Raw genomic sequence first — 17,262 nt, 5'->3', positions numbered from 1 at the left:
TATTTTTCATATATTTGTAATTGAGTTTAAGTTGATTTTTAATTTCAATCAAGTTTTATGTTATTATATTGGTTTTCAAAGGTATATTTTAACTCTTTAGTTTTAATTTTTATTCCTTTTCTATATGTAGAGTAATATATGCTTCTAACATGCTTTGAATTAATTACAAAAAAACAAATGAAACTTGATGTAATTGAAAGCCAACATTCTCTATTTAATTTTTCTAAATATCAACTATTTTATAGTTTTACGCTTAAACTCATTATCAATTGCTTTCAGAAACAAAATGAAACTAAAAGAGCTGGTTGCAGAATCTAATATTAAATTAATTATAAAGTATTAGGAATACATAGGTACTAATTTAATATGAATTATTGCTTAAATGTTAACCGAATTTGTTACAATGAGCATCTTGTATCTGTAACTTAAAGAATCACAAGAAATACAAAGTTGAAATGAAAGTATACGAAAGTTAATTGGTTTTACTATCAGAAGATCGAAAATATTCCATGGAAAAATTTTATTGTACATACAATTGTCCTACTAAAAATAAATAGTACTAATACATGTTGTAGGAAAATGAACAAAGATTCAGCCCATGTGTCATGCTATTATTACAATGTAATCACGCTAAACCCCCACAGTTTCCATTGTTTATAAATGATCTCAAAGGTAAGTGAAAGAAATAGGTTATGCATGTATGTACTATGGAAAGGTTTGCAGTTTGGACTGATTAATACCGCATACTACATACAAGATAAATAGAAAATAACGTCATTAGACTTATCATGCTCCGAAACGAAAATTCATACTTACGTTCAATATATGAAATTAGAGAAAACGCGTATATATAAAAGGATCAAGAGGTAACTTAAAAATCTATAGATATTAAACTGAATGGTTTGAGTACCGTAATGACACCATCCTTAATAATGAATTTTCGGCTTCGTACGATCATGCCCACGACCTTCTTTGAGACCTTGGCGGGCATATTCACGCACTGCAGCTGCGCACAGACTCTTCCGCTTTTCAGTTTTCATTAATTCCTAAAAATCGATGACACTGTACGAGTCATTTTTCTGTGATCTCGTTACGTAAACACAAAAGAACACTATTAACTTTCGATGTTTTTTCTGATCGTATCTACATAATGCTACAATGCACACTTAGCCATGTCCGTAGCCTATTACAGACTATCAAGTAAGTACATAGTTTTACAGAGAATATAGATTTGAAAGTGTATTGCATCAAGAACCAAATGCGAGCCAAGTGCCGCCCAAGCAATGAAACAGAGAACTTTTCAATGCGTTTCTATGTATGCAGGCGTGATGGTAAGCTAAAATGCATATATAATTACTATATATATGTATATACAAAATAATGAATGAAATAGTTTTTTAATAAGTACCTTTATAACTTAAAACTATAAAATCATTAAAAAATGATTTTTCAATGAACCATCTAATGATAAATATCGCGCTTCATGGTACGCCAGCATTAATTCATAACTTGCATCATTGTTAACACATAGCACCACAAGAGTGGCGCCTATTCAGTGAAAAAAATGGTGGTTATTTGGGTGTAGTCGGGCGATTTTCTGCAACACAAATGTGAGTACGGCTGACTACGGAATTACGAGTGCTGTTTGTCAGTGCATCGCGAAGCTAATATGACCGGGTCTATATCGGAGGTAATGAACTATTGATAACCGAACAGTACCCTTACATTATCGCACGAAAGTGCGACACTAAGTAGGTATTGTTGTTCACGCATCTCCGCATGACAACTACTGCGGGTCCTCCCAATCTATTTTTATCAGTCAAAAATCATGGATAAGCCGGTGACGTTCGTAAAGAATGAAAAGATTTGAATTTATTGATAGTTTTGGTAACCATTTTAAACGTTGGACATGCTGTAAAATATACCACTGACGCGATATTTTTGGGATAGATGTCACATTATCTTGGTGTCTGACTATATGCGCGCGTACGAATGTGTGCATTTATTTGATTTGCGGTATACGTGTGTGGTACTTCCTCTTCACCCCGTAATACGCAGTCGTTCCTGTGTACAGGCATGCAGTGCAACGGTGTGTCCGTGAGATACGTATATCACAGTATATACGTAAGACCTGCTACTTGCTATATACTGTCAAACATTTTTCAAGTGACTGTTCCACGATGCTTGACAACATACTGCGATATTAACGAAGTAAATTTTTTTCCTTTTGTATTTCATTTCCTTTGTTCGAATATTGCCGATTCGAGCGATTCTTTTGTTAGATAAATCGTCAAATTATTTTTTCATTTTATTGACAAAACCCAATATTTCTGTGTATAATGTTGAGTATATCTAAAGCACTAATTCTGTGATCGGTCGCCTTCAACATTTATTGGCAGTCGACATGATCAACATTATACTATTGATGTTACTAAATTTACACAATCTGTACAATATATAAGACATTTACAAAACAGGAATTAAATAATGCTATAAAAATTATTCACGTACGATTCTCGCTTTGTGAAAAATGAATTTATTCAAAATTGGTTAATCAAATTTTATTTCATTCTCAGTACTTTTATGTATCTTCTATTTTATTATTTATCCTTGGAAATTAATTTTTCATCTGCATTTCCTATGAAAGTTCGTAATTATTTACACATTTAACATATGGTATATAATAATAAATATATTTTAAAAAAGATGTATGAATTTTAGCCACAAATTTATTACTCTACAGGTATCAGAAAAAATGTTTGTTAATATTTATAATAAAATATAAAATTTGTATAATTTATGTGAAATAAAACACATCTTACTTTTTTCTTTTATTTAAATAAGAATGTAATTCATAACATTTAGGTATTTTATAATTTGTAAAGTATAATGTTGGAACACAACTATTCAAACAATTTTTGCACCATGTACAGAGGAATTTTCTGCATGACGTTGATTTGAATGTGTTTTCTGATTTCAGAATCATTTAACTTCTTTGGTACTGAGAATTTGAAATAGCAGAGTATATCTATATGAAACCAAAGCAAAATCTGTGATGAACATAAGATCTTATACTCTGTGTGCTATAAATATATTCAGTATTTTATAGTTTGAAGAACAAATATAATTGCAAAAAAAAAAAATACTATGTATCAGTTCTCTTGATGAATAATATGACATTAAATGATCACACGAAATTAATGAACAAATCAAAGTGAAAATAAATCTATAGGATAACACTTAAAAAGAATTTTATAAAGTGAAACTCTTTTATAAGTGCTTACGTGCAATGCCGAGATGTTGCAATGAAAATAAATCAGTGAGTTCGGTTGGCAAACAGTCAGAAACAAAAATACAGAGAATATTTTATTAACACAGAGTAATTCCTTTCAATTGGAAGTCCATTGGAGTTAGACGAAGATCACCAATTGTTGAAAAATCACACAGAAGAGTAAGGTGTGATGTAAGTCCAGTTCCAACAATACCAGTACTAATTTAAATATAAAATTTTAAACATTAAGGTAAACTTATGATATACATATATATTTTAAAGTACTATTTTATAATGTATTTTTAACTTCATCTATATTTGTAATGTGTTTTATAGTATGTACATTTAGTTATTAGTAATGCATTAATTATAGGGAGGATAGAAACACTCGCCAGGATCAACCAAGCACTGGATCTGGTGGGTACAAAGAACGGGAAAAAAGAAGTTAAAAAGAGAGCAGCTATAGGCAATACAGTGCGTGGACTCCTCTCATCTGGCCACAGCAGGCAGGACAGTATAATGATGTCTGTATCAAAATCATGCTTCTTACATTGTCATTTTTTACCTTCTATCATTTAATTTTTTGCTATAATTCATTTGCTTTTTATTTAAATATGTGTTCAATATACATTTATTAATTTGGAATGTATTTTGATTGTAACTTAATATTATACTATTTACCGATTCCACTCTTGAAAGATCATTTTTTAAAAATAATAAGTATTTTAAAAATGCAGAAATATTTAAACTTTACTAATAACCTGTTTCTCAGAGTGATATTTTAATTCAAATAGAATTACACATGCACATCCATATTTTATATATCTCTCATCTGTACTGTATATGTACACACTATTGTAGATGTTAATTATAAGATATAACGTGTTAAAATCGTTTGATCACTGAAGTACTATAGAATTATAAATCTTATTAATAAAGAAATTTCTACTGTATGAAGTTGAAGAGTTTCACTTGAGAAACAAGAGTATAAATCCAAATGTATTTTCAGATTTACTGACCAGAGCTTCAAGTATGAAATTTTGTAGGTATTCAAAGGTTAGTAATTACACGATTTATCTCACCGTTATATTGCAGCATAAAATTATCCGAATCAGTATTAAGAAGGGATAATACTTCATTGATAGAATTATTTATTTAGCGTTCATGTTTCAAAAACCGTACCACTGTCATACATTTTAATTTGTGTTCTCAACTATACATTATGTATCTCATCTCCCTTTAAAATTCAGTAGTACTTCAAAATATCATTCATAAAATTTTAACGTTATACGACACAACATAATTTTCTGTCATGTACATTTAGTACTGATGAGGCTGAACTACCAAGGAAACGTATTTAAATACAAAACACATGTGCATGTGCATATTTTAGTATTGGTAAAATGGCAAAAACCGATTCCTTAATTTCAGTCATTCTATCGTGTTACGAAAATCAGTACTGAATTTAATTCTGTTATTTTTGTTTTTGATATATATAATTTTACATGTATAGAAATTACCTAGGTAATCTAATTACGTTACATTAACGAGAAGAAAGTATATGTATTAATATAAAAATTATGTAGTGCTTATATAATGTTTTAGGTATGAGACAAATAGGCAACGTTCTTCAGGTGGCAGTAGCCTGTCAAGTTTATGTCCGAAGCTGGTGGCCAGTGGAGGTAGTAATAACCAGGGTGGGATCAGTTTGGCAGTGGGCCACTTAGCCTCTCAAGAAAGTGGAGGCCCTTGTTCGGTTGTAACTACTCAAAGGATTCATAATCACACACATAATCACAAACGTCAAAGGAAATTGTCCGTTGTTTCGCAGCCTGGTACTAGTGCTCATAGTTGTGGAGATCGAAAGGTATATTTGAAAGGCAAAAGAAAAAATAATATTTAAATAAAAATACAAATTGTTAACGTTTCAATAAGTGTAAACTGTAATTATGTGTGTCTTAGACATCAAATATAAATCGTTCTTCTACAACTATCTGCAAGAAACAAGCGAGGGTACAAAAAACTGATCACAATATAGATACATTATCTATAACTAGTAACGGAGTTGCGAATAATTCACCTTCTTCTAAAAAGAAAGTCTTATCTGCATTGCGTATTTCTGAAAAATCCTCTTCTCGGAATCCTAATTCGCCATCTATAGAGCATGAAAATGACCGAAGCTTCAGCGATGCAGAAGAAGCTATACAGCAACAGAAAATGTTTTTAACGCGCCAGGTAGATATCGTATATGTATAATTTTTAATACTCTGTAAAAGTTTCATGATTCTATTACAAAATTTTATCTGGATATGTATAGGATCAAATTCAACACCATCGACACCAATTGGTCGATTGAAATCAAAAAAATCTGACGATGATGAGACAAGCGTGGAATGCAATATTAGCGAAGAAGGTGCTGAATCGACACCGGCTGTATCAGATAAAAAATTAGATTGTAATGAACAAAAAGAATTTTCTAAAATTTCGAACGTTACAAAAAAAGTATCAGCGAATAGTATCGAAGAAGAGATAATTAGTCAAACGAAACAAAAAGTATCCTCTAATTCTTCCATAAGTACAAAATGCAACAATAGTGAAAGCAGAAACTCAAGATCTAAAAGCAAGTATGTTACAGAAAAGATTTGAACAAAATTTAAAGGATACAAATATGGAGAAATGCGCGATTCAAGTACGTCCACAGATACGTCCACTTCAGCAGCTTCTAGCAAAAGTAGCAGAAAAACAAAACGGAAAATATCCAACGAAGAGTTTAAGTCAACGGAAGTTACTGAAAATGATAATTTAATTAAAGATGTGACTGATGATAAAAAGGAGGATATGGGACAAAGCGAGGAATGTGTGAAAAGTTCAAGATTTGTCACTTCGAAAGTATCGGAAGAGATAATAGACACCGAGGGTAAAGATATGGATACTCAAAGGGAGGTGGAAGAAGAAATGACGATATACGACGAAGATGACAATGGCACCAGTATCAGTGATATTGTTGCTGCACAAGCACTTCACGAATCTCTGAGTAAATTAGGAAAAGTACCACCGATAGAAACAGAAATGGAGGATGTTAAAGATACAAACGCGGAGGAAGAAACTAAATGGTTAAGGATCAGAAAGAAGTGGTTGCGCAAGAAGAAGCGGTCGAAGGTTTATCGGTCCTTTGCTTGATGAAAATTTCAAAGCGGATGAGAAATTAACACAGAAAAACGATGGCTATGGAAGAAGTTCAAAATTTATTGATGAAAGTTAAAGTCCAGAATATCGAAGATGACGATGACGAAGAGAAGGCTATCGGTATATCACCGGACGGTAGATTCCTAAAATTTGAAGAAGAAATTGGTAGAGGCAGCTTTAAGACTGTATATAGAGGTTTTAGATACTCAAACAGGTGTAGCTGTTGCTTGGTGTGAGTTACAGGTTAGAAAAATAGAATTCATTATTTGTATTGAACCTTAAAATTGTCGAATCATTTTTTTTTTTAATTATTTATACTTTTTCCAGGAGAAAAAATTAACAAAACAGAAAGATTACGGTTTCGAGAAGAAGCGGAAATGTTGAAAGGCTTACAGCATCCAAATATTGTTAGATTTTACGATTATTGGAAGTTACACTTACGCGTAGAAAATACATTGTGCTAGTCACTGAACTTATGACTTCAGGAACATTGAAAACGTGAGTTTTTAATTTTATTAAAATATCTTTACAAACTATCGTTATCACTATTCAATATATATATTATTTTATGTAGGTACCTAAGGCGCTTTAAAAAAATTAATCCAAAAGTAGTAAAATCTTGGTGCAGACAAATTTTGAAAGGCCTTAGTTTCCTCCATTCAAGATCACCGCCAATCATTCACCGTGATCTGAAATGTGACAATATTTTTATTACTGGTACAACTGGCAGTGTGAAAATTGGCGACTTAGGTCTGGCAACTCTTAAAAATCGAAGTTTCGCGAAAAGTGTTATCGGAACACCAGAATTTATGGCACCTGAAATGTATGAAGAACACTATGACGAATCTGTTGACGTTTATGCATTTGGAATGTGTATGCTTGAGATGGCTACTAGCGAATATCCATACTCGGAATGTACCGGTCCAGCGCAAATATATAAACGCGTAGTATCGGTAAATTAATATTATATTTAATACTATACAAACTTCTTTAAATTACATTTATTTAATCTTATCCTCTTAACAATTGTACAGGGTGTAAAACCACAAAGTTATGACAAAGTGGAAAATCCAGAAGTACGTGAGATTATAGAGATGTGTATTCGTTTAAAGAAAGAAGAACGACCTTTAGTTAAAGATTTGTTAAACCATGAATTTTTTGCCGATGATGTTGGATTAAAATTAGAAATGGTCTCGCGAGATTCAGCGGTCGCTGATGCGGAATTATCTCGTGTTGAATTTAGACTGAGAGTGTTAGATCCGAAGAAACGTACGAATAAACATAAAGAGAACGAGGCGATACAATTTGACTTTGACATTCAAACTGACAACGCGGAAGAGGTAGCTTCGGAGATGGCTAAATCTAGCCTGATACTTGAAGAAGATGTAAAGGCTGTAGCAAAAATGTTGAAATCACAAATTACTACCTTGTTACGCGAAAGAGAAGAACGTAAAGCCAAAGAAGAAAAGGAACGTTTAGACAGAGAAGCGGACACAACTAATGCAGCCAATGAAAATTTATTGCAGCAACAATTACTGCTTCAACAGATGCAGCTGCAACAACAACAGCAACAGCAGATGCAACAACAACAGCAGCAGATGCAACCAAATATGGGCATTCAAATTCAAGGCCAAGTACAAATGCAGTTACAACAAAACCAAATACCTCTTCAGCAGCAACAGCAGCAGCAAATACAATCTGCTGCGCAACAATCTCAACAGCATAATTTACAACCACAACAAGTTCAGTTAGTTCAACAACAACCGTTGATGCAACAGCAAACATCCGTTGTTCAACCTCAGCAAGCGCAGCAAATGCAGCAGGTACCGCAAGTGTCCCAACAGCAAGTTCAGTATCAGCAACAACAATATCAACAGCAGCTCCAGCAACAATATCAACAACAACAACCGCAGCAGCAGCAATTTACCCAGCACGTATCACAGAATTTAACTGCTACATCTTCCCAGTGTTCTACTCCTCAGACTGTTCAGACTCAACCACAGTTTCCTCAAGTAACTCAACAAATGCAGCAACAGTTACATCAACAGCAGCAATACATACAATTGAATCAGATGAACGTGCCACAACAAATGAGTCATCAAATGCAACAACAAATGCAACCTCAGATACAAATTTATCTCAGCAACAACACCTACATCAACAAATGCAACAGCCTCAGCAAGTGCAATATTCTCAACCACAAATGCAGCATGTACAGCAAGTACATCAGCATTCGGTAGGCTCCTCATCAGTTCAGAATCAACAATATTATCAGCAAAGTACCACAGGAACTCCAGGATACAGTACACAACCCATGTATCAGCAGAATATATCTCAACAGATATATCATTCGTACACCAGTTCTAACTCTTCTGGCCACGTGGAAATTTTATCGTCTAGTCAACCCACAACTCAAATGTATTCTCACGCGACTGCACCTGGCACATCGCAGACTTATATACAGCAACAAACGGGACAGGTCCCAGTTTCCATGCCATCCAGCATAAATATTCAGAGTACATCATCGGCAACTCATATACAGAATGCAATATCTTCCACAATTCCAAATGTGCAAAATGTACAAAATGTACAAAATGTGCAAAATGTATCTACGCTTCTTTCAAATGGGCAACCTCAACAAAACGTTTTAGTTCAAATGCAATATTCACAAAGTTCAAACGTGTCCACTTCTGTACCTATATCCTCTGGAATGAACGTTTCCGCATCACAGCATCAACAACACTTTATTTCAAATACGGAACAGAGTTCCACTACAGAGAGGTCATCTTTGTCTAAGCAAGACACAATGGATTCTATACAATCTTTGCCAACCGATGTACCTCCTAATATTCAAGATCAAGGAAATGTATCCAATCTGACTAATGCGAATGTTACATCACAAGCACCAGCATCGAGTGAAGGGTAAATTTCTGGTGCTTCATATCAATCTCAACTTTTCTTTTTTCCTAATGCAATGTATTCTTTTAGAGTAACTCAAGAAAGTGCAGAGAACGCAGCTGCATCTGAAAGATCTAGAGTGAAAAGATCTGGTACAAAACGCAAGAAACCTGGCATTAAGCTAACAGTTTTATCTGTAAGCAGTAATGAAGGACAATCGATGACTGTCGAGTGTCAGTTAGATACTAGTAAACAAAAAACTGTAACGTTTAAATTTGATAGAGATGACATGGTACCTACCGATATTGCTAACAATCTGGTAAGCATTTAATTAAGAATACCTACCAATGTACGAAACGCGAAATTTAATTCTTTTATTTTTCATTCAGGTTGCTGAAAATTTATTACCACAATCTCAGTGCGAAACATTCGTAGAACTGATAGAAGATATTGTTAAACAATTACGTTTAGATCCCAGTCGTTCTTTACCTTTAGTAGCACATGGACCACCTGATCAAAGTGCTGGTGGTAGTCCAGTTACAAGCCGTAGACCCAGGGAACGTGACCACAGTCTTGATACAGCTAAGGTAATAATTACTTCATTTTGTAAGTATAGGAACGTAAAAATAATCTTAAAGAATATTTTAATCATAATTTTTTAACTAAAAAATATCGTCACAAGTATTATTTATTGCTACTTAAGAATCTGATACACAAAAGTCCATAATACATACTACAGGACTGGTTTAGTTTTTGACAAATAATTGTCGTCATATTTTTTCAAGTATATTTTCTAAAAATGTGTGCTGAAAAAGAAATATATATATATATACATATATTATATCTCATGATCCAATTAAAAAGACAAGGGTGTACATCGAAGGTATAATTGGTGTGTATCGTTTTGGACGCAGCAGGTGAGACATGGCTCGCTAACTCGTCAAAGCAGCCACCGATCGTCGTACAAAGTCCATCGTAGACACCGTTCGGTGAGTTCATCGTCCCCCGCTCTACCCTTTTCCTAACATCCTACATTTCATCAGTCGTGGACGTTTGTGCATCCTTTTTTGATTTTGCAATACATTGTGTTCGGACATTTGTGTATCTTTTAAGGCGCAGCAATATCATATGACGACATTTCCTTTGTTTTTGTTCATTCATCCCATAGATAATTCATAACATAACGTTTAAAGGAAGTAAAGGAATTCAAGTACCTAATATGAATATATCTAATTAGGTAAACGATAGAATTCCTGTGGAAATTCAGGCATCACCCAAATCTGGTCAACGTGTCAAATATACTTTGTTACAGTTTTAATGTTTGTCGTTAAGAATATAGTTGCTTGCATTTTTTCCTTCAAACGTGTTACTTATTGTACTTTAATACAAGTATACTTTGTAATAATCATTTGGTTTTTAACATAGTTTCGTTTTATTTATGTGCCTTCCAGTTATTTTATGCTAAAAGCTAATGTTTACATGTAAATAATTATGTGTTACATGTTTGCAGAGAGACGAAACTTCCAACACATCTACACCAACGAAATTATTGCCAATTGATCAAATTATTTCTCATATAACGAATAACACCTCTATGGAAAAACAGCAGAGTGTCCAAACACCTGATACTCAGACAACTACTGAGAATACATCAGCCGATGCATCCAGAAGATCTTCAACTTCCACTCAAAATACGGATACATTAACACCGACTAATTTATCCGGTGATCCAAATGATCCGACTCAAGAGAGCATTATGTCTGTAACATCTGGAGAGACAGTTTTAGAAGTACATAATGCATCTAAAGACGATACTTCTAAAACAAGCGCATATACTCAAAACCAAATAAATAGTTCATCTGGGAACCAAGCAAGTGAAAAATCAGCAGAACCTACGGTTCAAGATACGCTTGATCTTCAAGAAAAGGAAGCTAATAAAGAAATGCATGCTGATTCCTCAGCTGCAGAAGTGGCTACGTTGACTGCACCAGCTCCAACGCGAAAAATTTCTCGTTTCTTAGTCAGTCCTGTGGTTGAACAAAAAGTCGCTGCAAATGAAGAGGAAGAATCTAATAGCGGAGAGAATACAGATAAATCTAATGTTATAACAACACAATCAAGTTCATCGTCGCAGCTTAATGCAACTGAAGGAATGCAAGCAAAGCACGATGAGCCAGAAGTGAATGTTGTAGAAATACAAACTACAACCGTTCCTGAAAAATCTACTACTGAAGCAAACGTTCACAATGTCGTGGAACAAATGGATAATGTTCAACCGATACAATTGGGTCTTCAAAACAGCATACAAGGGCAAACGATTTCGCAAATGCAGCAGAATGTTAGCGCTGTACAGTCTAGTCAACACAATATAACTGTGCAAGGATCGACGCATCAACTTCCTCAGCAAATGCAATCGGTACCTCAGAACGTACCTATGTCACAAAAAGATTTACAGACTCAGAACTCTTTGAACGGCGTCAATATACAAGCACAGTATCAGTCTATGCAATGCAACGTTTTACTGCAGCAACAACAAATGGCTGGGCAACAAAATCTAACGCAAACGCATATTCAACCGGAGCCCCAACATCAGGGACAAATGCAAGCTCAGCGACCACTTCAACAGTTCCACCCTCAACAAATGCCGCAGCAACATCAGCATCAACAGTATGTTATGCTTTCCGGACCAATTGCTCAATTGCAGCCAACAGCAATTATAGATGAAAGAAATCGCAGGATTTCGAATATTTCCACAACGTCAAATATATCTACGGATTCGCAGATTTCGGAGACAGCTAGTATCACCGATGATAAGAAACAACCAATGGCTGTACCTAATTTATCAATGCCCCAAGTGCAACATGTACAACATATTCCTCAACAAGATAACGCGCCTTTATCGCAGACCGTTCTGGAACCAGTCCAACAGCTTCAACAAATTCCTCAAAATGTAGTGAACGCGCCAGCAAACATATCCGCTCCTGTTCACCAAGTTGTTGGTACGGAAGGTCCTCCAAAGGTTATTCTGAAAACGAAGGAAGTATCATCGACGCTACCAGACTTGGCGCAGAATTTAGCAAATATACTTTCAAATCCAAAGTCAAAGTCCGCGACACCGCATTGTTTAACTAATCACGAGCAACCGAATCAACCTGTTAACGTAACAGGAGCCACGGTACTCGATTATAAACCCACATTTCAATCTGAACAGTATTTTCAACCTATTCAACCTGAAGCCAGCCAGGTACAAATGCAATCATCTCAGTTGTCGCATAATTACCAAGCTAATATAATACAGCAAGGAATCCCGCAATCCTTCCAAATTGGTCAACAACCTCATCAAACTCAAATACCATTACAACAGCCGATGCAATTAAATACCGCCCCACAAATAGATCCTCAATTGCAAATGACGCAGCAAAGTTTTCAAGCAATGCCAGTTCACGCGTTGCCTTCTCAAGGAAAGTGGATCGCTTCTACGAATCAGAATATCGTACAACAGGGTGTACCGATCAGGCACGTTCAACAGGTTCAACCACAGATGCAACAAACTGCACCTGTGCAACATATTATACAAGATACGCAAAATATAGAAGGATCCGTGCCATCTGATCAGTCTCAGTTTCATTTAAAACTTTCGGATCAACAAGTTTCAGGGAAAGTACCGGAAGCAGAAGTTCAGGAAGTAACCAGTTTACCTGGGTATGTATATTTTAAACGTAGAATTTTTATTATTTACCAGATTGTATAAGTTTTAATTTTTCTTTTTCTTTTTTTTTCTTTTTTTTTTTTAATTCAAATGTTAGGCATATCGCCGCTGAATGTCATCTGTTATCGGAGACTGAAAATTCCAGTCATGATATAACACCAGAACATACCATCGTTGAGTCTGTGGATTCTGCATTGTTCGCACAGCATCAAATGTTACACCATCACCAACAACAGCAGCAGCAGCAGCAGCAACAGCATAGGAAACTTAGTCAACAGAATTCTTTGGATAAAGTTTCTGATGGAAGTACTGGAATCAGTGTCTCAAGTGGAACAGGTCCACAGACGATAGCGGACCTTCATCAGAAACTTGTGCAATTAACAAGTCAGCCGTCCGAAGCACTCAACGTAGGCACACCACCTATAAGTTATCCAGCGACCCCTCATAATCATCAAATGATTGGAGGATGTGATGCGTACATGCATTCTTTACAACAGAAACTTGTTAATATTGGTATGCCAATTTCAACTGCACATGGCATTGTGAGTTATCTCTTAAGAAATATTATATCAGTTACAAAATTAAACGTGTCTTCCTAAGTGTAACTGATGTAAATAATTCTTTATAGGGGCCTCTGTCACCTCAGACTACAATACAGTCTTCAGCTTCTTTGGCTGATTCAAATGTTCCAACAAATGAAACTTCTGTGTTAGCTCCAGACGGCTCTGTTCATCAACTTGCATTTTCTCAAACTGTAAGTTTCAAATTAATAAAATATGTAACATGTACTTTAAAAAAAAAAAAAAATTATTTTATATATTTAGCATGTAGATTGCTCTCTGGATAGTCCTACGCCAGGAGGAGCCCCTGCAGGTTCAGAAACCATGAGTCCCAGTAAAGAGAGTATAAAAGTTCGAACGCAGAGGCCTGGATCTCGTCTCCAGGAACTGGAACAAGAATTAGCCAAGATTCATCACAGAGGTTCAATTCTTCCAACAGCCTCTCCGCAGCCCCTAACGCCACCTGTTTCTGCTGTTGGTTCCATTCAACCACCTTTGCAAACTACTCAGAGTTTATTAACAACTGTTCCACCTCTGACTGCTGTGCCTGTTGCCACTGTTACTCCCAGTGTTATTACATCACGCTCTGACACGAACACTCCGGTGCAAACAGAATCTCAAGAAAATGTTTCAGAGGTAATTTGAACATTTATGCTATTAGGTTTTAGTATGTACAGTATCGAGCATGGTGACTCAGTACTGTACAACAGGGTATTCTTTGAATAGTAATTATTTTATTTTGGTAGAAGGGTAATACTATACAACCCGTTAGAAAAATATCAAGATTTGTGGTTTCCAAGGTCGCAGGTCCTCCCATTAGCGCTGCTACGTCGAATCAACAACCACAGCATACCGAGATACCTAAAAATCAATTGGAAGATCTAAAGATTTATCATACAGATGACACACAGGGTAAGAAATATAATTTAGATAGTTCAAAATAGGGGAAATATATTTCAAGCGCAACTATACATTCCATACGTTTAAAACCGAATACTTTTTAATTATAGGTGCACCGGTACAGGTAATCCATAGTCGCGAGGGTTCTCTTCCGCCCACACAAATGACTCAGCCTATGAACGTCCCTATTATGGAAGTAAGTATTTGATATATAAAACTTGATATTAAAAATGTCTTAATTAAATCATCGATTGGCCTGCAGCAATTGGAGAAGGACGAAAGATTTTGGACACTAACACCGAGTGAAGAATATCAGTTGCTTATAAAAAAGTAGGTTTAGATCCTTGCAATAATTTGATAAAATTTCAAAAAATTAACTAACTTTATGTTCACGTAGACAAACTATGGAACTGGAAACACTGCAAAGGCGGCATAGAGAAGAACTGGAACGTTTTCAACAGCATCAGTTGCAGCTATTGATTCAACAACAGCAGCAAGCAAGTGCACTTCATCAACACCATCATCAACATCATCCTATGCTTTATCATACCGTTACAACTAGTATATCAGGTTAATTCTACATAATTCTACATTGTCTGTTATATATATATAGTCTCTTCTATTAACATGGCTCTCTTTTATACAGGACAAACTAGACTTCCAAGTGCAGAAGACTATTTAATGTTTAATACAACGCCTCAAACTCCATTACAGAAAGCCCCGAGTAATTATCCGGATACAGATGAAACGTTAAGATTAGCCATGCAGAAATTGAAACAAACTCCATTGCAACTACAACCGCAACAGGCAACAGCTGGAATACCACATGCTTATGTTATTCCAATTCCAGTAGTGCCTTCTGAAACTATGCAAAGTGTGTCCTCTCAACAGTCTGGTAGTTACACAAGTGAAGTAGCAGAATCTCTTGATCCAACGCATAACCCAACAATTATTAATTCGGCCCAGTATCAATTCGCGCCTGTGTTATCGGATGGGACAAATATCTCAGTATCTTCGACAGGATCGTTGGTCACATCTATACCAATATCAAGCTCAACAGGAAGCGGAGGTTATATTCAATATCATGAAAATCAAACATTACCAAACTTTCAAACTTTTAGCTGTACACCGCATGGAGGATTCTTTTTACCAGCTGGTTATAGACTAATATATGCTCCACCTGGAGCATCTCAGTCGCAATCTCAAACTCAATCTCAAACACAGTCTCAGTCTCAGTCTCAATCTCAGTCTCAACCAGTTACACCGGCTACTCCTCATATAGGAAGTTCTCACGATGGCACACCGCCAGCAGAACCTTTACAGGCGAATAACGATAATTCAACAGCTCCTCTTTCCCATACCGATCAATAACGTAATATTTAGCAAATTATAGTCTATATTTCGATTTATTCATTTCCGTAATATGTTGTTTATTTAACTTGTTGTTCTTATCAGCTAGTACAAGATCATTCGTTACAATTATTCTGATATAATTTTTTGCTAACATGTATTGCTACATTGATCCTCGTGGATACGTTAATGCGGGGAGGCGCAAATGAAAGTATTTAGGATGTATTTGATATTGTAACATCCATATTGCTAAAATATTATCGCTGTCTACGCGTGAGCATGATTACTAATGTTTGATATGTGCCTCGCAGCAAAAAGAACTTGATTCGAACAAGGAGAATATTTTGAATAAATCATATGTTTCTGGACAAGAGGAAAAAAAAAAAAGAAATAAGATATTGAAATTGAGGATAGAGGCCTTTACATGTACTGTGCTTATTACCTTATATAGTAGATATATTTCTTCGTTAGTGAAAATGCTTCTTGAAAAAGACTTTCTCTGCTCTCAATTTATTAGCAGCACAGTTCACATTAGTACAGGCCTCAGCTAGTCTTACGAATGAAATGGCATACAAAGCCATTCTGCTCGATGTATATGTATAACTGTTAATGTATACTGAATACTTTTGAAGAGAGAATGTATGTTTATGTGTGCATGTATGTGATTGCAGGAGTCAGGCAAAGAAAAAAAATATGATTAATATAGTCACTGTTATGCTTTAATGTATTTCTAGCGATTTTACCTACTTCAATTAAAAAAAAACTGAAGTCATGTGTTACTAGTTAGCAGTCCCATGTATCTTATCTAATATTATATCAACTATTATATCTTTTTCTTTTTTTTTTTTTTTTTTTTAAGGATCTTATTTCCAATATTTTTATTGTACGTTTGATTTGTCGAAATTTGTTTCATACAAATTGGTATATTTTCTTTGCACAATCGTTTTTAAGAATTTTATTATTTAGTACTTTAATTTCCAATAATTAAATATTGAAAATTTAAGAAAGAAAAAAGAAAGCTCAATAGTAACATGGCATAGACATATTAAATTGATATTTGTTTTAACGATGTCAAGATATATAATTTAATGCATAGATTATGTCCCAGGATATATATATTTTAAATTTTTATCTGTGCTATCATGTATTGCATATTGCAATATAGTTAAGAATAGCTTGTTCATATGACTAAGAATATTACTAATGTTTTCTGATGATTATAATGTTATCTTTATTTCGTTCAAATGATTGCAGTTTACGCCGCTTTTAATGTTGCGAGTTATTACTGCTTCTGACATGGATTTATTATTGTCAGTATTACAATTATGAATACTATATTAAAATTTAATATGAATTACTTTTACAACTTCCAATGATTAGTATATTGA

The 17,262-nt window shown here is 34.8% G+C and overlaps 1 protein-coding gene across 1 annotated transcript; it reads left to right on the top strand.

Annotated features, from left to right (window-relative positions):
- Nucleotides 1-1,574: 1,574 nt before the first annotated feature.
- Nucleotides 1,575-16,646, top strand: LOC114873075. The gene is given in 33 exon segments (XM_046287023.1): nt 1,575-1,690; nt 2,981-3,334; nt 3,337-3,388; nt 3,391-3,420; nt 3,423-3,479; nt 3,482-3,521; nt 3,645-3,705; nt 3,707-3,795; nt 4,877-5,138; nt 5,234-5,471; nt 5,474-5,506; nt 5,589-6,377; nt 6,380-6,427; nt 6,430-6,485; nt 6,487-6,654; nt 6,656-6,704; nt 6,788-6,883; nt 6,886-6,955; nt 7,032-7,410; nt 7,492-8,587; nt 8,590-9,379; nt 9,446-9,674; nt 9,745-9,942; nt 10,270-10,344; nt 10,866-13,057; nt 13,162-13,606; nt 13,693-13,818; nt 13,889-14,260; nt 14,371-14,536; nt 14,635-14,720; nt 14,787-14,854; nt 14,922-15,094; nt 15,171-16,646. Coding segments are annotated over 32 exon segments (9,303 nt in total). The 5' UTR covers nt 1,575-1,690; nt 2,981-3,289; the 3' UTR covers nt 15,896-16,646.
- The last annotated feature ends 616 nt before the right edge of the window (nt 16,647-17,262 follow it).

Source organism: Osmia bicornis, chromosome 9 (genome assembly GCF_907164935.1).
Source record: "Osmia bicornis bicornis chromosome 9, iOsmBic2.1, whole genome shotgun sequence".
In the NCBI taxonomy this organism is placed as follows: Eukaryota; Metazoa; Arthropoda; class Insecta; order Hymenoptera; family Megachilidae; genus Osmia; species Osmia bicornis.
Note: the sequence above shows the minus strand (reverse complement) of the source record. Positions and strands in the feature narration are given on the sequence as shown.